Source organism: Andrena cerasifolii, chromosome 9, assembly GCF_050908995.1.
Source record: "Andrena cerasifolii isolate SP2316 chromosome 9, iyAndCera1_principal, whole genome shotgun sequence".
NCBI lineage: Eukaryota > Metazoa > Arthropoda > Insecta > Hymenoptera > Andrenidae > Andrena > Andrena cerasifolii.
Genome location: NC_135126.1, coordinates 5,550,949 through 5,573,266, shown reverse-complemented (window position 1 = coordinate 5,573,266; position 22,318 = coordinate 5,550,949). Strand labels below are relative to the sequence as shown.

Genomic DNA, 22,318 nt, shown 5'->3' with positions numbered 1-22,318 from the left:
GAGAGGAGAGAGAGTGCATTACCACACTATACGCTGCGTTTACCGCAAAAAGGGCCGACGAGGGAAGGGGCACGCGGATCGCCGGGCCAGGGAGGGCGCGAGGGTGAGGGGGCGAGATCCACCCAACAATCACGGCAACAATAGCCAAGAGTGGAACACGTGCCAAATTAAAGGCCTCGGACCAAAGTACCGAGGTGCGCGAGCGTCTGGTCCCCGTTTAAAACGTCTCTGATGCAGCACCGGGGGGTGTGGCTGGGAGAATCAGCCTTGAAAAAAGCCACCGAAAGGGAGGAAGAGCCGGGGATACAGAGGGACAAAGCGGGCGATCCTCTCCTCGGATGACGAGAGACGCGGATCCTCGCTCGCCCAGCGCGGTGTACCCCTCGTGAATTCTCATTCGTTCGGGTGCCTTTAATCAATTTCACGTCGCCCCAGCAATTAAAGCGCGTGCTATTGATGAACATTTGTGCCCGTGTCCCTTTGAAGCTGGTGACACGGAACACTACCATGCAAAGACGTATCGAAACACTGTAGAGCGGCACAAAGGCTTGGAGGAAGAGCGACAATTTTATCGCAGCGATGTTTAACGGCGAGAATCCCGTTGAATAAGACAACACACCCCCGTGGCACGATGCCAGCGCGGCGCGTGCCATTTTTGCGGAGGATTATCGGTGAAATCGACCTGGTTCAGGCACGAAACGATGACCAAAGGCTCGTCGGCAGGGTTTCCTCCGGCTCCGAGCTGCTCGCTCGATCGTTAGCGGCCTCCGAGCAGCGTCGGAAGAGAGGAGGAAAAACGGTGACGAGAGCGGCTTGGCTGGACGCTCGTTGAATTTCGTCTTCGTTAGCGAGCCCGCGCTCGATTCTAGGGGCCGTGTAAACAAGCCGGACCCGCGCGAGGGACGACGAATCGCCGTGGAGGGAAAAAGGGATTTCTCGGAGTAGTCCTAGCGGAAGCAGACGAAAGAACAAACGAGGAGCCTGCCTTTTTTCGCGTGGCTGGAGGAATAAAAGGCAAATGTTGATCTTGCCAGGGACATTTAAGCGACGTGCCTTAAATCCTTCCACCCCTTTCGCCCTCTCCCTTTATCCGGCTGGAAGACGCGATCCACCCGAGCGGAGCCCAAGTAATTTCTTCGATCAACTCGAGTCGGGCTCGGCCCAACGTGCACGTCAACTAATTACGAGGCTAATCGAAACGCTCCGAATCAATACCCGCCACGTCGCAGCCACTGCGCGGCGGTTGGGACTAATAAATTGCTGGAAATCCACCCGCTGGCTCTCCAAATCCTCTCCCTTAAATCACTCCCCCCCCCACCCTTCCTTTTTCCATCCCCCGCGTTTTATCGTCCGCCCTGGCGAAAATGAATCGACGTCCACTCGCTTGAATTCCGCTCGCCCGGTTAATCTTTCTTCTCCGACCGGAAAGAGCTGCGCGCTTCGGTACGGGGGTGCGTCTCTCGAGCGCCGAGGAAAGGCACCGAAGAAAGTCGGGCTTATGGAAATGTCGCGGGCGGGCGGAACGGTCCCGATGGTAATTCTAACCGCAATTACGGCCCCGTACGTCGCGACGTAGACAAAAATGGAACGGTGCACCGAAACCGACGCTGCGGCTCTAATTAGCGCGACGGTAATTGCTTCGTAAAGTCTTGAGAAGCCGCGTAATCGCCGCGATGGCGAAACGTGCCTCGAGTTTCGTCGATTAAGCGGACAGGGGAGGTCGAGTCGCAGCGGAGCGGACGGAAAGGAAACACTGGGCCGTGTCTGTGCGCGCCGGTCGCATCTATCAAACGAACACCGACGTTCCACTCTCCGCCTTATAAATCTAATTATATACCGCAGTGATCCTCTTAATTGCATTGTTCCCTCTGCTAACTTATGGGGACAGCATTGATTTCTTCTCGAGGGCTCCTCCGAGTGCCTGTGTACGACTGACCTCTCCCTATTGGGTCGCGCGAGCAGAAAATCCAGCGCAGGGAAGGCAGAATACTCTCGGGCAATTTATCTTGCGCGGTTACTCAATGAACCGATTGCGCAATCGTCGTCCCCCTGTCCCTCGAATATCAACAAACACGCGGCCACGGGAGAGCGTCCGCAGAAGATCGTAAGCTACGTCTTTGGAGTGAAAGTCGGTCTCGCCAAGTTTCGTTGCCCGTTCTTTTTTTTCTCTCTCTCTCTCTCCTCCGATCGGTCCCCCGTCGCGCACCCTCCGCGCGCGCTCCTCCTCGCCCAATTTGGCAGACGGACCCGCCGACCGAATTAGAAGTTTCCCATCGCTTTCGGCCGCGAGCGACGCTCCAGGGCCCGCTGGAAAAATGCATATATGCATGAACGCGTCACCGGCACGGCTGGGATTAGGGAAATGGGATGCGAGCATGGTCGACCACGGTCGCGATTTGCATCCGCGCGCACGCACGTAATTCGCCCGCGAGCTGCAAATGGACGCCGGTGTCTCTCCTCCGAGAGGAGCAGCTTCGCTTTTCGTGGATGGGGATGCTTTAGGGTCATTCCACGCGAAGTCGGACACTTCTCGGAGTAACATTTTGGATTTTGATGCAACTTGGATATGTTGTAGCCTTTAGGGGTATATAAACATATCTCGAAGGAGTTTTCGAAATGTCAAAAATTGTGGATGTGAAATAATTTTTATTAGGTACTCTTAAATCTGCACTGTAAACACTCAAAAGGTCATTTTTATCAGTTCATTGTGGATGTTACAGCTCTTTGAAATATAGTGTTTACTATTTTTCCAAAAATTATAACTGTTGAACTAATGAACTGATAAAAATGACCTTTTGGGTGCTTACAGCGCAGATTTAAGAGTACCTAATAAAAAGTATTTCACATCCACAATTTTTGACATTTCGAAAACTCCTTCGAGATATGTTTATATACCCCTAAAGACTACAACATATCCAAGTTGCACCGAAATCCGAAATGTTACTCCGAAAAGTGTCCGACTTCGCGTGGAATGACCCTTTAGCAATTTCCATTGGCGTTCCTTGCGCTTCGTTTACCGAGATGAGGGTGGCATTTTGAACGGTGCAATGCGAGGTGATATTGATGCAACAATGTCGTCCGGATTGTCAAGACGCGGAGGTCTCCTTCGAGCGTTCTTTCCTGCTTTCGTCCGAGCACGCGTGCACGCATAAACTCCGAAAGCGGCGAGCGCGTATGGGGTCGCGTTAAACGGCGAATGAGCCTTTCGTACGGCCCTGTATGGGAGAATAATGGTCGAACCGTGTCTCAATCGTGCTTTATGGGATGTAATTGCGGCCTGGCAAGGGGCCTTGCCGATGTTAAGCTCGAACGGCGACTCTCGCGTTGCGTCCGCGCGGACCAGATAGAAGCGTTACGGTTTTAACCTTCGCAACGGACCACCGAACGAGTTTTTCTTAGCCCGGACGCGGGCACCTTCGTCGACGAGACGGACCAAAGATCGATGCTCGAATAGTAGCAGTTGCCTTCGGTGGCAAGTGATCGCAGGCGTTTCCTCCACCTCGTCGCAGTTTCCCTTTGCTTCGAGCGAGCTTTGTCCCTCCGCGCCCCAGGGTCGACACCCTCGAGTATTTTTACCTCGCCAGCCACGCGACTCGCCTTATTAACGCCCCCGGGAGGACCCTACAAATTGCTAGGACAAATTCGCAAATCTCGCTGGCCACGTCCGTCAATTAGGGAGTTCCGGGAACCGGAGGGTCCGCGAGCAGAGTCGCGACCGGTTCGGGGACGCGAAGACGAAGCGGGGCCGTCGCGTCGTAAACGAGGATGAAAGAATCGGCGAGCGTGGATGCGACGGCTGTTACGAAACCATCCGGGCGCCCGTAAACGCGAGCCTCCGTGTCCCGAGATTACGAAATCCGGGGGAATGCATAAAACGTGACCGTTCGGCGCTCCGATCCGCGGACAACAGGACACGAAAACGCGCGATACGTCCGAGCGGATGCTCCGGGGGAGGGCGAGCGTGCACCTTGGGACGAGCGTCGTGGAGGATAGAAGGTGAGAGGGGCGGGGAGGCTGAGGGAGAGGACAAAGGCGAGTGGGATCAGCCGTGGTTCGACCAGCATCGGCGTTAAAGAGGAAATACGAGCCATAAAGCTTGAATGTACGCGGCAAGCCGCGAGGGAGGGACGGGCAGAATACGAAATGAAATCGCCGGGGCACGCTGGAGAAATAAAGAAAACAGTTGCCCGGTCGTTTAACGGCAGCTCCTTGGACATTTGGCCGCGCGAGGGTCGCCAGAGGTATAGAGGAGGGTTGCTGATATGTTACAGCAAGTGACTGTCTATTGGATATTGTAGGTTGGTGTTTTAGGCACCTATTATTATGTGTTTCACCTTTTGTTCAGAACAATTTAATTTGTTATTAATCGTTTTGGGACATAATATCAATTTAAACTTCATAATGAATGTAGTCCTACTATAATATAATAAATGCGAAAGTGTGTTTGGATGTTTGGATGTTTGTTACTCAATCGCGTCGTAATTACGCGACGGATCTTTCTGAAATTTTGTATACACGTAGTCTAGGATCGGGAATAACATATAGGATACTTTTTATCCCGATTGTTTAAACCGATCTGGACCAAATATTGCGTAATTACTCTTTAAACCCTGTGGAACATATAGGCTACCATGAAATCTGGACATCCCTCCCCTTCCCCCTATTTCACCCCCTTGATACTATGTGGTAATCAAAGTTTTACCCAAGCAACGCCGGGTACTTTAAGCTGGTACTAATATGACACCTCAGTTTGTCTCCGCTACAGAACTCTTGAATGTCATAGCGATGCTATTCCTTTACTGACTAATCGTGTATTAGTTGCTTTGTCCGTGCAGTGGCATTGTAATCAATTGAGCGTCTTGAGCAAGCATATATTTCTGATATACGTTGTAGAAAGTTTCTCAAGTGGTTCGATTAACTTACAAATGCCTCTAAAGTGGTAAATGTATAATGATTTTCACAAATGCTGTTGTATAGTGCTGGCAATGGAGTTTAAGGCTTACTAGTTGTATATCATTAAATGATGAGGACTTAACTTCGAAGATACTTAGTAGTTATCATGTTATTGTTTCGAAATATGAGATCCGTGAAAGTTCTACTGATGAGAGTGAAGAAGAAATTGTTCTGAACGATGAAAGTGATTAAGAAAGAAAATTATGATACAGAATGCTTGTTTTGCACAGGACTTTATCCTGCAGATGTGCTAGATGAACAATGAGTTAAGTGTTCGTAAAAAATGTTACGATGGACGCGGTGGGCCCACGAAGACTTCGGTAGTGGAGAAATAGATTTTACATGCCGACTTTATAAAAAAAGAAAGAAAAAATAAGTTTCAGGAGAAAATAAACTGGGTCTCATATTAGGAACCCATTTTTTCATCCGCGTATTTGAATGACTTTCGTTTTTATTTTATTATGAAGAAACCGAATTTTTGTTATAGTACTTTCCAGTAGGTTGTTAAAGAACGCATATTCTAATTTTAAAACGTGTATCGAATTTTAATAAAAGTGTCCTGAGTCAAGAGTTGCGATGTTTTTAAGAAATGGCTCTCATATTCGGCTACTTTACCCAATATAAAATGAATGTAAAATTTTCTACAATAAACCCGCTTTTAGAAAAATACAAAAACACAGGATAAAACTGCAATGTTTGATTATCATCAGCTAAAATAAACTGGTAAAAAGTTACATCAATCATAGGTACCCAATTTTTTAAAAATGTTTATAGCGCGTAAGCTCGAAAGGTTTAGTTTCTATTTCCAATTTCGCATTTACTTGATATTCTTATCATCAAATTGATGAGGTATGATTTAGGTGACCAGTGCGATATTGGCAACTCTCCTCTACTGCGATTTCCTCGATTAAGCTCGATCTTCTGTGAATGATTCTGGGGACCACGCACAGCTCACTCAGAGAGATAGAGCGTCCTTGTGCGAGTTTTTACCAGAGAACGTAATTGTCAAGACACTTCATTATCACCAGAGGTGTTGTTCGCTTCGTTTGCCGTTATCACTGAATTTACCCGCGATTTAAGCGACGGGGGCAGATAAGATTGGCTTTAGACTAATCTCTTTGAAAACGAGCAGCTCCGAATTGTGTCAATATTTTCCAATGTGCCTCGATACATGGAAAGTGGGATATCCCCTCGCTCTTTTGTAAAGGATAAGGCCGCGAGGAGGGCCAGGATGAAGCTATTACCGCGGCGGCGGCCGGTGTTACGCGCGACTTGCGTTTCAGGAGCACGCGCGCTGGCAATGAAAGCGAGTTCGGAAATTATCCCCGGCCGCGTGTTCGCGCATAATGCAGCCGCGTGGAATTGCGCCACCGATTGCGTCACGATCGCGCGACGCGTTCCCGCGGCGAATGTTTTATTCAAAACTGGCCTGGCCCGTGTCGATTTTCAGGAATCCGCTGATGCAACTGATTCGAAAGCTTTATCAGTAACCGGACCGACGTGACATTCGCCCCGCCTGTCACGCAGATGCAACCTATCCGCGAGCTCTCCGCGGACATTTAATAAAGAATCAATAATGACCGCTCTTTTCCGTCTCGGTCCCCGTGCCCGCCCCCTCTGCTCCGCTCGCGGCCGGACAACCGTGACCGCTCGGGCATCCAGCAACTGGCTACAAATTGCGCGGAAAATGACGGTCAATCGGTGCAACTCATTCTACGGATGGATAATCGCGTAGCGACTCGAAAAAGGACGAGCGCGGCAGGAAGGACGCGGTACACCTCTACTTTGCTCTCCCCCCGCCGAAGGGATCCACTCCCAATTACGCGTGCCTCGCGTAACAATCGATTTCCTTTCCGTTTTTCTGCGATATCTCGGCAACTTCTACAACGTGACCGCGCCCGTGCAGAGCGCAGCCCGCGCGTGTCTGCTCAACAGGTATCGAGCGGGCGACTTATCGACCGTGGATGACTGTCCGTCCGCGGGGGATCCTCCTCGGTTTAAGCGAAGCCTGACAGCGGAGTTTATCTATGGCCAGCGAGATTTGTTCGGTTGCGTCGGCCAACAGCGGCCCCTAAAGTTCCTCAGCAACCCGTTCGCACACCCCGCGCCAGCGATAAAGGGACGCAACGGTGGCCAGCGACGGTGAGAGGAAGAAAGGGCAAGGAGATCCGGTGTCCGGCGCGCGCCAACGCCGAGAGGAGCCGAGGATAGTGGCCGAGGGGCTCCTCTCTTCTTTCTGCATCGCCAGGACTTTAGAATGCAAATTGAACGCCACGAATCCTCGCCGTTCGTACCTTGGGGACAGAATCTGCTTAGGTGGCTATGGACAGTCGATGCTATGCCGGGCTTCTCTCGCGTGTACCGATGCTCACGGGCCTGTGTGCGTCTAGACATTTATACACCGTCGTCCTCCTCCAGTCGCAGTGGCGTAACCATCGGAACAGACCGATCTGAAGGGAGGGAAGGGGCTAGGAACTCGATCGAGTAATCCGGAGGCGATGACGAGTCGCTCGATCTTCGTGCGAAGTCCAGCGAGTGGTGCGGTAGTAAAATTCCAGCAGAAAGGGGAAATTTGAGTGGCGATAGGGTAACAAGGGGTCGCATCCTCAATTGGGCCACCTTGGCCTCGCCGTCGTCACAACAGTTTGTCGAGCGTGTGAATCTGCCACGCGCTCGTCGCGCGGCTCGATAGTGTTTGCTTTATCTGTTGATCCACGCCGGTGTTTGCCGTTTCGAAACGAATTTCCCGAACACCCCCACGCCTCTCCGTCGCCCATCGGGACTGTCATTACTAGCAAATCCCATAATTCGAACTCCATCACAGCTGAACTTGCAACGCGGATCTCGTTTTCTGGCCAAGTCTCGCAGGCCAGATGCACAATCAGTGGAATGCTTCCCCCGGGAAATCCTGCAGCCTAATTTTCGAGCCGCTCCGCGGGCTGCTCCTCTGGAAGGTGTGACCCGGATTCGAGCGTTACGCCACTGTCCGCGGTATCAGCCGCGAGTTGGTGTAACACTTGCACACGCACGCGCGATATAACGCAGACGGCGAGGTATAAATGGAAATCTGTATTTATGCAGGCGAAGAAACCGGCAGGGAGCGTGTGTTGGTGGATTCGTGCCTCGGTCCCGGCCGGTCCAGTCCCGGGTCACACGATAATGACCTTATTACAGGAATTATGGGTTTCCGCGGCATCGGGATTATCCAGCTTGGAAACGCCCTCGGGGCCCTCTTCGGAGCGTTTTACTTTCGCCCTGGGGTCCCCGCAGTTCCTGGCCAGTTCCGGTTTCCACATTCGTCTCTAGGACTTTTTTTTGCTCGGCCGCGGCTGTTTCCCTCGCGCCGCCAGGATTGTTTTTCAAATTTTCCGTGCCAGCGATGAAAGCGAAAATGCGGAATCTCGCTGGGACTAAATGGCGACGAGTGGTTCCTTTGCGGTGGGATGAAAGGAACCACGCGGACAGTGAACTCGGTGGACCATTAGCGAATTTGCATCCCCTATCTCGGGCAAAACGGACACGCTTTAGTGTTCCAAGATTAAAGGGTTATACCTAGTCGGGAGGCCGAAAAGAGGCGAATGTTTGTGAGTTTTTTTTCTTGAAAAGCGGAAGCATATATTTTTGCAGAACTTTTTGAATTTGAAAGAGCTACCTTCAAAGAACGTTTGGTAATTTTTTTGTAGAAAAATATTTCCGTTTATAATAAAAATACAACGAAATCCAAGAAGCCTTTTTAAAAACGGCGAGCGCGATATCTCAAAAACTACTGCGCCAATCTTTCTGAAATTTTGTGGGCTTATTTTTTATATAAAAATCTACTGAACGACGGGGGGATTTTTTTCCATTGTATAGTTTCGATTCTATCAACGAGAAACGGCCATTAGTGATAACCATGAAGCCATTTTTCGTTGATATAATCGAAACTATACGGGGAAAAGAGAAGGGGAAAAAGAGAATCTATTCTTCCAAGAAGATCGATCATCGACGGAGCAAGGGAGGGTCGTTTAGAGGCTCTATCGATTCTTAAGCTGGTCGTCGCTTTTTGTCCGTACCGAGACAGGTTATTAGAACTGGTTCCGCCTTTGTCATCCGGTTTCCAAGAGTCCTGGCCGCTACGTTTACCCACGATTACCCGAGTCCTCCTTCCGGCGAATCGCCGCGCGAAAAAACCCTCGCTGATTTCCTTAATCGCGCAAAAACGGCCGCTAAGGAGGGCCGAGGGTGTGACGTAAAACTGAATTGAGACGTTTCCATCGCGCGGGGCAACGACTGCCAGCATCGACCCTTCGACAGGTACATCGACAATAAACCGCGGGCTCTGTCAACTGTTGAAAGGTCGCCGATGGTTTAACGTTTAATATTAAAGAACAGAAGGTGCTCTCTCCCTTTTCCTTCATCCACCGCGCCAGCCTTCCCCCCCTTGATATACAGAGGACTATAAGTCATGGACTTCTTTCGTCCTTATTCGCCGCTCGTCCGGCTTCTAACCACGTTTCATCTATCATCGACTTCCTCACGGCTCGCCGCGACCGAGGTTAATTTCTCGCGTTAATTTCTATGTCCCCGATGGGGTAATAATGGGTCCGGTTTATAAATAGAAGTCTCTAGGGGTCTCGGCCAAGGCTCGTGAGACAGGCGTTCCTTTCAAGCCGGAGCTTTGCGCGCCCCGTGCTCCCGCCAGGAAATTGAATTTCACACCTCTAAACGGTTTTCCGCGACCCACTCTCGATCCTCTGTGGTATGCGCGACGAGGAATAACGAGGAGAATAACGCGACTTTCGATCCGCGAACGTGTTATCGCCGTGGCGGTGACTAATCTCCGTTAATTATCCTCGAGGCTAATTGCCGCGATTCGTCGCGTTACTTCGTTATCGCTTAACACGGAGGCTCGCTTCCGCGGGGCGACGTTCCACGCGTCAGCGTTTTCCCTCTTCGTTGACGAATCGCTCATTCCGCCGTGGATCCATCGATCGACGGTTAATTGGCTTCCACGTGGACGCCCGGGACGGAGCGTGGCGGAACCAACCGATTCGCCTGTTTCGTAGCTGGCCAGTCCATCTCGCACCCCTTACCTCGTGGCCGCGCAATTTCAAGTCCGATTAAGGTAATATCGAATCTTCGCGACGGGTCGTTCTCCTCGAGAATCCAGTTCCCCCGGGTAACTCAATCTTCTCGATCGTGGAAACGACCGGCTACCTCGTTAATTGCCAATCAATTCCGGGGCGAATCGATCGCCACGCGACGACGGTCGCCGATCGATCGGCCGATCCACGAACAGCGAATTCGACGAAGAGTAATCTGTAACAGGAGCTACTTATCGATCTCTAATAAGAATACTCTTCGAGGACTATCCATTCCCAGAGCTCTAAAGTAGAGCTATTACTTCTATGCTTCCCATAGATCGTTTAGATTTACACGTACTTATCACCCCCAGTAGTATATCTCTTCAATGGTCAACTCTGACCCTGTAAACCGCATATGTAGTGTAGCGAACTCATATTCTGCTGGCATGGACTTATTTGGTGTTAATATAAACAGCTTTAGAAATTCGGTTCACAGTAACTTACAAAACTTGTGATTTGTCCATCAGAACTGTGATACCAACTATGTATACTAATGAAGACCTATCCCCGTTTATCAATAAGAAAAAAAATTACTTTTTGACCCGTCGGGTACCCGGCTACCAGGATTAACTTCAAGCCATTGAACGTGGTATCGTTCGATCATTTTCGGCTAACATCAGACTATACCACAGACAATCACAGACAATGGGCCTGATGAATAAAAACTAAGCAATTCCTTATTAGCCAAAGCAATTGCTTACACTTTATTCATTAGGCTCAATACTATATTCAATTGCTTGAAGTTACCCCGGGTAATGTCCGGATAGGTAAAAAAGTAACAGCTCTACTCTAAAGCAAAACTTCCTACCCGCAATTGAGAAGCATTCTGTACCATCGAACGATGCGAAATGCTCGAGGACAGATCCCCCAGTACCCCAGCGAAATTCAGGAAATGGAGGCCACCCCCTCGTCGATTTTAATCAAGCCAGGTTAGCTACTTCGTCGAAGCCAATCGGCAGGTTCGTTCCCGTCTACCTTCTGCCCGCGAAATCGAGGCGTTCGCTAATCGAGCTGGAAATTACATCGATGAACTGCAGCACGCGTCGCCACGCGACAAGGAGACTCTCCCTGCCTGCAAATTACCGGATATTGCCAGTCGATTCGCAGCATTTTGTCGCGGAATTCCCCGTCGACTACCAAACGAAACTGATTTCAAATGGCTCGAAAATTGCCCGTTGTTTCTGCATCCCCTTCGAGCAGCGAGACTCGATTTTCTCATTTTTCGTCGCGTCGCGGGTCGCAAACGGCTGCAGGCAGACGAAGACGCGCGCGTGTCGCCAGGCCGACGAGTGCGCTTTCAGGGAAAGTGGCACTCGAGCCGTTTTCCGGCCGGGTAACTGCCTGAAAACCGCCACCCACTCGCCCTCCGTTTCGGGCGTCGGACTGAAGCGACCCCGCGCCGCGAACCGGCTTCACTCGCCGTACCTCTATCGATAAGAGCCTGGAAAAATACGCGACGCGGCGGCTCCCGTTTCCGCGGCGCTTTAACGAACCGACATCCAGGCCTGTGACCCCGATGGGGAACACGCTCTTCCATTTATTCCCTTTCCGACGCGACTAACGCAGGCTTGCTAATTAATAGTATCGATTACGTGTCACGCGGGACCATCCGCGTTAGCGTCCATTTTCTTCCGCGCCAGGAGCCGCTCGACAATCGAGCGGGCGGAAAAGTGGCGAAAACGTGGAGGGAAGCAGAGAGATCAAAGCGGCTAATTAATTTTACACGTGACTCTCGCAGTGCACCCAGAGGGGAGGGGGAGGCAACGGCCATGGCACCCCTCAAAGAAAATGGAAAAATGAGATTAATATAACCACGACTGAAGTAATTCGAGAGCGTTGCAAAGAGAAAGGAAAATTGAATATTATTCTTTAAGTAAATTCTCATAACCAACTAAAATGGGGGAAACAACCCCAGCGCAGAGTTTGGCCTCCAAAATATTAATTCCTTCGGTTCCATCCTTAATGATTCATCTGCAATTTGGAAATAAATATATGCGGTAGAGCTAAAAAGTTCCTACTGCGTGCATTTCGAAGCATTCAAACATCTTAAGTAGTTGTTGAGAGAAAAAAAATGGCAAAGTTTAAGGTTGTTATCCCCATATCACCGTATAGATCTGCAATCTCACTCAGTGTTTTTTTTTAGGCAAAGAGAATTATTATATGTACTTACATAAATACTAGAATTGGTGCTGGGGTCGTTTTCCCTACGCTTACCCGGCTAGACCCTTCAAGGCCAGAGTCAACGGTTGCCGAGTATGAGATCCAACGAGCCCTTCCATTGTCGATGAAATACCCCGAAGGTTTTTCGAATCGATGCACGAACACTTGTTACCCGGGCCGCGATAATTAAGGACACCCATTACGGATTTTGTTATCCGCTGGATTGCTCTGGGCTCTGGTTGCCGCGGTTTCGCGAGGAAGGAGGCTGGGTTTTTCGATCGACGCGTGACGGTGTTTCCCCGGGACTCGCTAGATACCGGCGACCGCAAGAAACACTTGGAGAGCTGGGAGAGAGAGAGAGAGAGAGGAAGCTCACTTATCGTATTAGAGCTGCCCTAGGTGAATGCTCGAGCGGCTACACGACTCGGCGATCGAACTTATCGGTACCATCCTGCGCGGAAAAACGTCCGCCCCGCTTGGGAGGCTGGAGAGCTTTCCGCGTTCCGTCCAGCCTCTTTCCCGAAAGCTACAGCGAAATCTATTTGAATTCCGACTTTCCTCCGTCGATTTACGGCCTCCAATTTCAGGATCTCGCCGCGCGGCCACATTTCCGCGCGGGCACCGATGCGCCGCGAGGAGGAAGGTGGAACGCGGAGGAGATCGCGATAGGGACACTCAATGGAGGGCTAAACAGCGGAATTATTGTTACGGTCGCGAATCCTGAGTGGCCTAGACTTGCAGCATCGCGTCGAGATAAACGCGCAGCGGCTCTCAGCGAGGGCCTCTCGCATTCTGCACCTTGATGCCGATGCGCCGAAAGGACGAGGAAAGGGGTTAGCCTTGCTCTCGATAATTCAGCACGATAAGAGGCAACTCTGAAGAGAATCCTCGAAAAGGCGGAATTTCGAGCGGAAGCGTGTCTTTTTCAGCTGCGGAGAGTGCAGGAGCACCGAACGATTCTCTTGGGTCCCCAGACTGCGGAGCGACGCGTATGGGATTGTTAGAGTGGCGGAAGGGCAACAGAGGAGAAGAAAAGGGAGGAGAGGCGGCGAGGGGAGGGAGGCGAGGGAAGGAGCGCGGGCGGAGAAAGAAGGCGGAGACGGGGGAAGGCAAGAGGGGCTGTGTACAAGGAATTCATGAATACGAGATTGCACTTGGAGAGCCCCGGGTAAAAGGCTGCTGCAGTTGCCGGCTACTGCTGCACGGCCCCGGACGAGTAAAACGGACGAACTTACGCGCGCACCGAAAAAAACTCCGCAGCCATTTATAACGATGCCTTCTCCTCCGCTGCACGTCGATTTCGAGTCGATATCGGAGGTCTGAGAAAAATGTCGGTACTTAAAGGGGTGCGCGGTGTTCCAGCGATGCCTCTCGGACGTGCCCGAAGATCCGGGGCCGCATTAGAGCTGATTACTTCCACGTGGAAGGATTATCGAGCGGGGGCGCAATTCTGAGAAAGTAATTACGCGGTTGACAGCCGAACGTAATTCGGCTTCCTTTCAACGGCCAACGGCTAAGAATACGCTCGTTTGGGAGTGCAAGTGGCGGGCTCGGGAACACCTCGGGGCCTCCGCTGACGTATCTCGGGTAACAATAGCGAGGGGGATGAATATTTCAAGCAAGTTCCAGGGGGAGATTCGCGTCCCTGCGTGGCCATTTCCTTATGGGACACTGTTGATTAGTTCGCGGAACCCTGCACCCTCCTTTTCGCCGACTACTCCGATTTCGTGTTTTCCTTTGATAGTCCAGCTGCGCGACATAGTTCCAGTTGCGCTGCACTTGCGAAAAGCGGGCCCATCGATCTCCATTCGATCTACTCCCTCGGACGAGTCTCGGGAGCGTCGACTAGCCCCGGTATAAATAGCTCGGCTGGATCGTACGCGATCAACAACTCGCCTGCATTTGTTCCGCGTCCACGGCGGGAGGATTTGTTGATCCTGACAGTGGAGTCACGAGCTGGTCGTTTGCCCCTCCCTCTCCTCTCGGCTCCTCTGGTCTTGTCTCTCTTTACGCAGCGATCGCCGTGGCCCAGAGTCCCGGGGCCCCGTTTCGCCCCGTCCCTCGTGTCATCGTTTTCCACGCACGCATCTACACGCACGTGCGAGCCGCGTACCGATCGCGCTTCGTGCCCGTTCGCGGAATCGTTCAATAAACCACTCGACCAACCCACCGCTGTATTCATTGCTGCAAATCGATCGGGAAACGTTTCACAGCCCCTCGACCGCATACGCTACGGGCGGCTGCTGCGCTCTCTCTCTCTCTCTCTCTCGCTCTCCGTCCACTGTCGCGTCCTTCTTCTCCTTTTTTCCCATTTCGGCTCGTACCATCGACTGTTGCGCAATTCGCCGAGCCGGCCAACGATTTCTCTTAATCCTTTACGGCCCAAGAAAGCGGCGTCTCATTTGCGGACGTGTCAACCGAACGACGAAGAAGCGTGCGGCGGTCGATATCCATTTGAACCCCGCGGCCCTTTTAGACCGCCTCGGCTGCGCCACTTTAAATTTCAAGCTACCGTCGTCGATCAGGCTGCAAGCTCGCTTATCCCGCCGTATCGCGATCCCTCGGATCGGTCACGATCCCCGGAAGTGGCCCTCATTCAATTACACAGGACCGCGTACGAAAACTTACGATACGTTCGATCGCATCTCGGTCGGTGCCCATTGGAAGCGAACGTATCCCGGCGTACTACCACGATTTTTCTCGCATCGAGGGATCGGGAGATCGAGAGATTCGCCGTGCCCTCCCGCAGCGTCCAACACCGCTTCTTTATTTCTCCGATCCTGCGATCACTCTCCGCGCTGTTCTATCTCCCGGGAGCTCACGAGACTCCGGGCGATGCCTCGCGAGCGGATCTTCCGCTTTGGACCTTTAACTTGCTTCCATGCGGAGAACTAAAGACGATTTCGAGACGACGAAAGTAAATACGAGTTACACGGAATGGGAAATGCTGCTTTCTATTCTGCTCAAGTAGAAATTCCATTTATAGTCAGACACTGAGCGAAAGCACAAAGACCTTCCCTCCGCGCATAATAGACAGTATAATATATCACGGAATTCCCTCCAGTTTACATATTTCTGAGGACCCCGCGAGTGATAACCGAAGCGAGCGTTCGCTCGCGCTGGAGACGCGCGAGGGGAAGCCAAGCTCGGCGGAGAGGGCCGAGCGAACGACGCGATAAAGCGAGGGAAAAGACGATCCTATCGGAAGTGAAGGATGATCCCGGTTCACGATCGCGGATCACAATGATCGTACGCCCACGAGGATCTATTCGTGGCCCGAGAGAACCGTGGAACCCGTGGCGTTGCGATGAATTTATCCGCCCCGAGATCCTCTCCGGGATACATCCGCGGTAAATGATGGAAATGATACGATACACGGCTGTGATATTCGAGGAATTCGATACGAAAGCACTTAGCAGAAAGAGCCGACAGATATCGAAATCTCGGTGTGAATTTTTCATATCGCCGCTTTTAGTACGGGCACTGATCAATCACTGTATTAACCGGATATACTTGGTAGATATCCGTGGTATTACAAATACAATCAACCCAATCAGCAAGGCTTTAGTTGGCTTTAGTTTATCAAAATGAATTGCCAAACTAAGCAGGCTCGCGGAGAACAAACACGCAGCGTGTTTGGTGCGAGGATAAGTAGAGTTGGCCAGATTGAGTCAGACGGTCTTCCACTACTGCGTTTTATCATTTCTCATTCGCTAGATTCGATAAATTTGTAAAGGCACAATCACATATCTATTTGGCATTCGGCGAACGTCGAATATTCGTGTGTGTTCGCAGTATACAGGGTGTTTATAAAAATATGGGACATTTTTTCGGGATCGGTTCTACTCACCAAAATAATAAGAGAAGCTGGCACACGCTTACCTCCGATAAAGCTCAGTTTTGCAGTTGTACTTTTATATTCCGTAAAACATCCGGCTCGGAATGCCTACTTAGTAAAAGACAACCGACTGATGCGTATACCAACTACTTTTATTATTTTGGCGAGTAGAACCGGTCCTTAAAAAATGCTCCTCATTTTTATAAACACCCATTCTGGGTTCATACAAAACGGGAATCGATCGGTATTTGTATCGAGACTATCTGTACCAAACACTGACGCAAAGAGCCCCTGAGATTTCGACACGTATGCAAATTCTGCTCGCTATCCACATAACTAATACTGCCTGCTATAAAACCATGCTTCATTATCTGCTACTAGCACTATCGATTCGGCATTGTTCCCACCGCTACCTGCGGTACACATATCGGTACCCCCGTAATGTGCGGTCGTCGGTTCCGCTACGAAGATATCTAGGTACCTGGTCGCTACGATTGCGCGGTCTATGGTGCAACGATAAGGACCTCGCGATATCCATAGAGTCCCCGCCGATGACGCCACAGTATCCTCTGTACAATTACTCTCGCGCGATACTAATTACGCGTCACGGAGGCACTCTACGTGTCTGACGCATTCGTTATCACTGTCGCGTTACGGTTTCTCTATCAGAAAATTAACCTCCGAGCTTCCCATTCGATCCGACACACGCCGTTTGCGCGCAAGCAGGAATCGTCTTCCGTGTCCCATCGAGGGTTCTAATCGCCAGCGAGCTAGTCCGATGAAATTGAACGACAGAGCGCGTTTACACGAGTATCGATTTCCGCGTGCGTGTGTTTCCAGCACCACCGCCCGGCAATTCCATCTCCGATGCTATCTGGCATCGTGGCGCGCAACGCTTTTCAGAGAAGGCACGTACGAAGATTATCGCGCGGGGCGGCTTCTTATCGGCGCGTGGATCAGGAAAATATCGCCTGGCGACCTGTTTCCCATTTCGAATCGAACATTCAGCGAGAGCGAACCATCCAGAACCTACGCAACTCGATCGAGCGTTGCTTCATTTTCCTGTCTCGTCGTATCCTCGCTGCTACTGCCTCGAATCATCGACGGACGAATGATTCAACCCATCCAGCCGATGACAACATCGCGGGAAATCAGATTAAGAGCGCGATGAACAAACTCGCGGTAGTTAGCGAGAAACGCGTGACAGTTTCCCGGAACTTGCAGCGGAGAAGCAGGCGACAGATCGGGTGTCGATCGAGTCTACTTCGCGGCAGTGTTCGATGACTTTTGGTATTTAATCCGCGAAGACAAGCGCCGCTTTCCCTCGCGAGGGATCGACCGTTGCGTAATCTCGCGTAACGCTAGCTTCGACCAGCGCTCGATCGAGCTGAAAACTCGAAAGTACTGCCCGCGATCCGGTCGGTGTCCGGCCTGGAAAATCGGGGAGCAGCCAGATCGATTCGTCGCGCGACACTCGATCCGACAGTCGCACGGTTTCTTCCAGCTGAAAGCGAAAGTCATCGGCGCGAGTCACGGGCCTCGATGAGAGAAGCTCCTCGGAGTCGCAGCGTAAACCCGCCGACAGGGGGCTCACGGGGTAATCGGGGAAATTGGGTCGATGATTTTTCGAAGCTTAGCAGCCGCGGTCGTTGAGCTTTCATCTGGAATCGGGGGAGCAACAGATTACAAGCGAGAGTTGAAACCTTAGGAAAATAGCGTTCGACGTGCATCTAGGTGGGGGGGGGGGAGGCGGAACAACAGATAGATCGTAAGCTCCGCTGGAAGGAAACTGCGTGGTTGCGCGGCCTTGGGAACGTATTCGCATCACCCTTGAACGTGAACCACGGGGGGTGTGTGGGGGTCAGCAAAAGGTACAGTTGTATGCTTAACCGATACATGCACTTATCTTCTATGGTACTTGAGCGCTGAAAGGCAGGAGCTGCTATAAGTACATGCAAACCGAGCTGGAAATAACTCTAGCCTCGTTGGTCTACGGTCGCGTCGCAAGGACGGAGTCATCGATTCGAGAAGATCCCCGTGGCTAATTAAAGCGCTCGTCCCCGTTCACCGCGAATCGATCGCTCGCGAAACAATCCCAATCCTCTACAAGCGCGTTCCCTCCTGGGGAACCTTCTATCTCGGGCGAGCATGACGTCACACTGACGATTAAGGCGACCGTTCGTCCCAAATTTCCGGGGACAGTCCATGGATCTCGATTTGTGTCCCCGGCAATTTTTGTCCCCGACTTCGTCCCCAATTCTGAATTTAAGGTAAACTTTATTTGTCCCCGATTTTCGGTAATAGCCGCGGACTCTATATTTCTTCTTTAAAGTTAACAAAATAATCAATACGAAGCCGGAAATTCTACTAATCCGGCAAGATTGCAAAGGAATCTACAGTTAGTAGAAGTGGTCCGTAAAAAAATATCTCTCGTCCCCGGAAAGCCCAAGAAAAAAAAGGTCACCTTACCTACCGCGAAGGAAAAAAGGGGAGAAAATGTTGTCACCGACGTTCCCCTTCTACGAGCTACCACTACTCACAGACTACCCTCCACCCCTTGCTCTCTAATAAAAAGCGACAGATTTTCCCTTCGTTCCCCTGTTGCGCGGCGCACTCGCGACGAGCAGGAGGAGACAGCAACGTCCGGCGGCAGTAAGAGACTAGGATAACGAGAGTCTAGGGGTTGCAATCGAACGGGGTAGGGTGGTTGGAGCGTTCCTCGCCTCGCCATGCACAAGAGTCTCGCTCGCAGGGGAAAGTAAAAGAACGAAAGAAGAAACGGGCGCTGAGAATCGGCGAAAACAGTGGGGGCTGGGTTGCATAAATGGGGGGTGGTTTTGGATGCATGCTATTAGTAATAGTGAAGACGTACCCTGTACCAAGTGGCCACCTGCGGGACGCCCGGAAGGGGTGGAGAAGCGGTGGTATATCCGCGACGCAACACACCGGAGGTGGAGGGTGAAGGTCGGGCCCCCGAGGGCGCGATTTTTTGTACACGTATTCGAGATTGTCGGGCCGAGTCGCGCGTGGGTGTCACGCAGTACGGGGGTGCGTTCGAAGAGGCCGGGCCCCAACAAGACGGTAGCACAGGTGAAGTGGTGGTTGGTGGTGGTGGCGGGTGTAGTGTATTCGCACGCCCCGTGCAAGTGAGGCAAAAGCAAAAACAACAACAACAACAACAACACCACAGGTCAGATAAATGTACACGATTAAATTGTGGGACACTCGCGTGTCGCCTGTGCGCAGGTACTAATTATAATGTCATATATCTAGCGTGTATGCATACGTATAGTGTATATCTCCTTACACGTACATATGTATCTATATTTCTATCCGTGTACTGTCGTGTACAGCGTGAACGTGTGCGCGTACAGTGTTCGTGCGTGTGTGATCTCGCCGCGGGAATCCCTCGGAACTCGTTCGATGATATTGTTGATAACCGGGGGTTGAAAGCGATTGTGATATCAGTCTCGGTTCTCCAAACAATTATAAGGAACGAACTAATTTTGAAAGCGTTAGGTAGGAGTGAAAAAAAGGTGATATACCGATTATACAGTCAACTCTCGGAACCGATACGTACATTACTGTTATAAAATCGATACCTAACTGTTATGGAACCGATATAACATCGGTTCTGTAGAACCGTAGTCGAAATCAATATAGCCAGAAATTTTGGTTCGGTTCTCGAAACAATTATAAGGAACGAACTAATTTTGAAAGCGTTAGGTAGGGGTGAAAAAAGGGTGATATACCGATTATACAGTCAACTCTCGGAACCGATACGTACATTACTGTTATAAAATCGATACGTAACTGTTATGGAAATTTTTGTTCCGTATAACAGTTATTCAGAATATCGGTTTTTCATAACTATTTCAGTCAGAACCGAACAGTTATTTTCGGAACCGTTTCAACCCCTGCGGATAGCTGTCCAAAGACGCTGACAGAATTATGCGCTTCTACGCATTTATAGACACGACACGGGAAATCTGAATATCCGACCAACCCTGTTGAAGTAGACCGGTGATTTCGATAATATCTCTGTTTCCGCTGGGCATTAGTGTTAGTTCTCACATCGGCAGGGTTGGTTTGCGGTTCTACGTTAATTGACCGTTTCTTGCCGCTGTTAGCGAGCGCTATGCTAGAGAGAATCGTTTCCTTACGCTCGAATGCACGCGAGCAATCCCATAGGGTCCGCATTTCCGAGTTGAAGCGACAAAGTAGAGGGTTAGCCGGTAGAGGATGAATTTTCCCATTTCGCATTTTTCGCGAGCACGGCCACTGGTCCCGCAGGCGTTACAGAGGGCGAGCACGTGCAGCGGCCGATTAACAGGGTAGCCAATTATCAATAAAGGCGAAAGTCCGCGCGGAATGCAGGTGAACGTATCCGTGGCAGCGGTAAGTCGGTTACGGTTGCACGCCGCGTACCGTGCGTGCGAATACCCGAGCATTTTGCGCACGGTTCGCAGCGGCACGAGCACGAGATCCGAAGCTCCCTCCAACAGTCCTTAATCGTTCGTCATCGAACTCGTTCCGAGAACAAAAGGTCTAGGTACGGGCTGCTCTAAGGCTGGAGGATGTCGAGGAAAGCGACAGAGTCGATAGAACCGGTCGAAACGGTAGGTAAAAGCTCGGAGAAGATCGCCTCCTTTTGTAGAAGGAAAAGGTACCTTTCAGACAATTTAGACAGACATAACTCTCGCCAATTTTAATTGTAGCAGGAGATTTTGCGTGCAATCTGAGCACCGACGAGTTAATTCGCACGCGTCCTTTCACTCGCGAAAGGTGCCCAACAGCGGAGTAGCAATTTTTGCATCCGAATAGACACGGAGAGGAGAGTCTTCGATGCGAGCTGGTGAATAGAAGTCTATCACGGGATTGTCGTTCGTCCCGGAAGTCGCAAGCACGCGGGGATGAAAGGGCGACACGCGCGACGATCCCGGAGGGAGGTCGCGAGGAAATAAGGGAGCAGAAGCCGCGCGGGTGTGTTCTAGGTTCTATTTGGTCCAGGGATACTGTACGCGTGTACGTGTCTGTTATCGTTGTGAGTGGCGGTGCGGGCTAATATGTATATACTTGTTGTGCGATGTCCAGATGTCCTAGGGGGCCCAACGTCGCCACGAAGCAGCGCAGGGGCTCGCATTATCTTCGGCGGTTATAAATTTCGACGCGGGCAACGCGTGCATCGTCACGATAAATAAAGCGAGAGGCTGGAAAGGGGCGCGCACGGTAGCCGTTCGCCAGCCGAGAGACCTCTTAATCCTGCGCGCTTCGTGACTTTCCGCGAGCCCCAGCTACCGCTGCCGAACGAAAAAAGAGCACGAAGAGTCGGGAAGCCCGATCCGGCCTTGCCGCGAGAACTGTTCGGGCGCGCGGTGCCCGAGCGACCGACCGGGTTCTCTGCAATTTCGCGAAATCAGCGTACAAAGTGGCGGACAACAGCGGCCACTCTCGCGTGTGTGTACTTTTGAAAACGCCCACTCGAATCCTTGACGGAAATCGCGACCGATTACCCCTGACGAATCGAGGGCCGATAGCGATTGATCGTAATGGACGTTCGCGGAGTATGTGGACCCCGATTACGGATCGCAAGAGACTCGGCCGCACTTTCTCGTCACTCGCGTGCTACGTGCCCGGCTAATATCCGACACTTTGAATGCCGATCAACGATATTACACTGTGAAACTACTAATTGAGCGATCAAGCGCGAGAGGTACCGCAGAAGAAGCACAACGGTGGTCGGGTCCCGACTCTTCCAAGCCCGTCTCCGTCTTCAAGGACGGCTCGCTAATGGAGGGCCTCGCGAGCAGTCGAAAGAGAATCGACGGATAAGGGAAGAACGGGCTTACCTTGGGCAACGACGCCAGGCATTGCTGCTTCACGTCCCAGACGAGCTGATCCTTGGGGAACTGAAGACACTTGCTCACGTATAGCTCCGGGACGTGCACCCTGGCGAGGAGGACTCCCTCCTCCACCGGCCCAGCCTCCGCAGTTGCAGCCGCATCTTGATTCTGCTGACCTTGAGCCTGGCAGCCCTGTGGACTCGCGCCCTGGCTGGCAGCCTGCCCTGTCCCACCGGCCAGCGAATTCTGCTGCTGCTGCTGCTGTTGCGACTGCGATTGCTGCTGTTGCTGCTGCTGCTGCTGCTGCTTCGGTCCCGCCTCCATTGCGAGGACCTCGCGCTACTCGGGGATTCCACCTTCACAGGCTCACATCTGAAATGGAGAAATGGAGGCTGGTTAGT

The 22,318-nt window shown here is 51.4% G+C and overlaps 1 protein-coding gene across 4 annotated transcripts in view; it reads right to left on the bottom strand.

The window, feature by feature from the left end:
- The window catches only part of Prosap (SH3 and multiple ankyrin repeat domains prosap), a 149,014-nt gene that overhangs the window by 22,203 nt on the left and 104,493 nt on the right, over positions 1-22,318 (bottom strand). For 2 of the 4 annotated variants that reach the window (XM_076819948.1, XM_076819949.1), the window contains 2 exons: positions 21,924-22,289; positions 18,947-18,964 (listed from right to left, as the gene is read on the bottom strand). In XM_076819948.1, coding sequence (XP_076676063.1) covers positions 18,947-18,964; positions 21,924-22,241 — 336 coding nt within the window. In that variant the 5' untranslated portion in view covers positions 22,242-22,289. The remainder of the gene's footprint in view (positions 1-18,946; positions 18,965-21,923; positions 22,290-22,318) is intronic. The other 2 variants (XM_076819951.1, XM_076819952.1) reach the window with 1 other exon arrangement.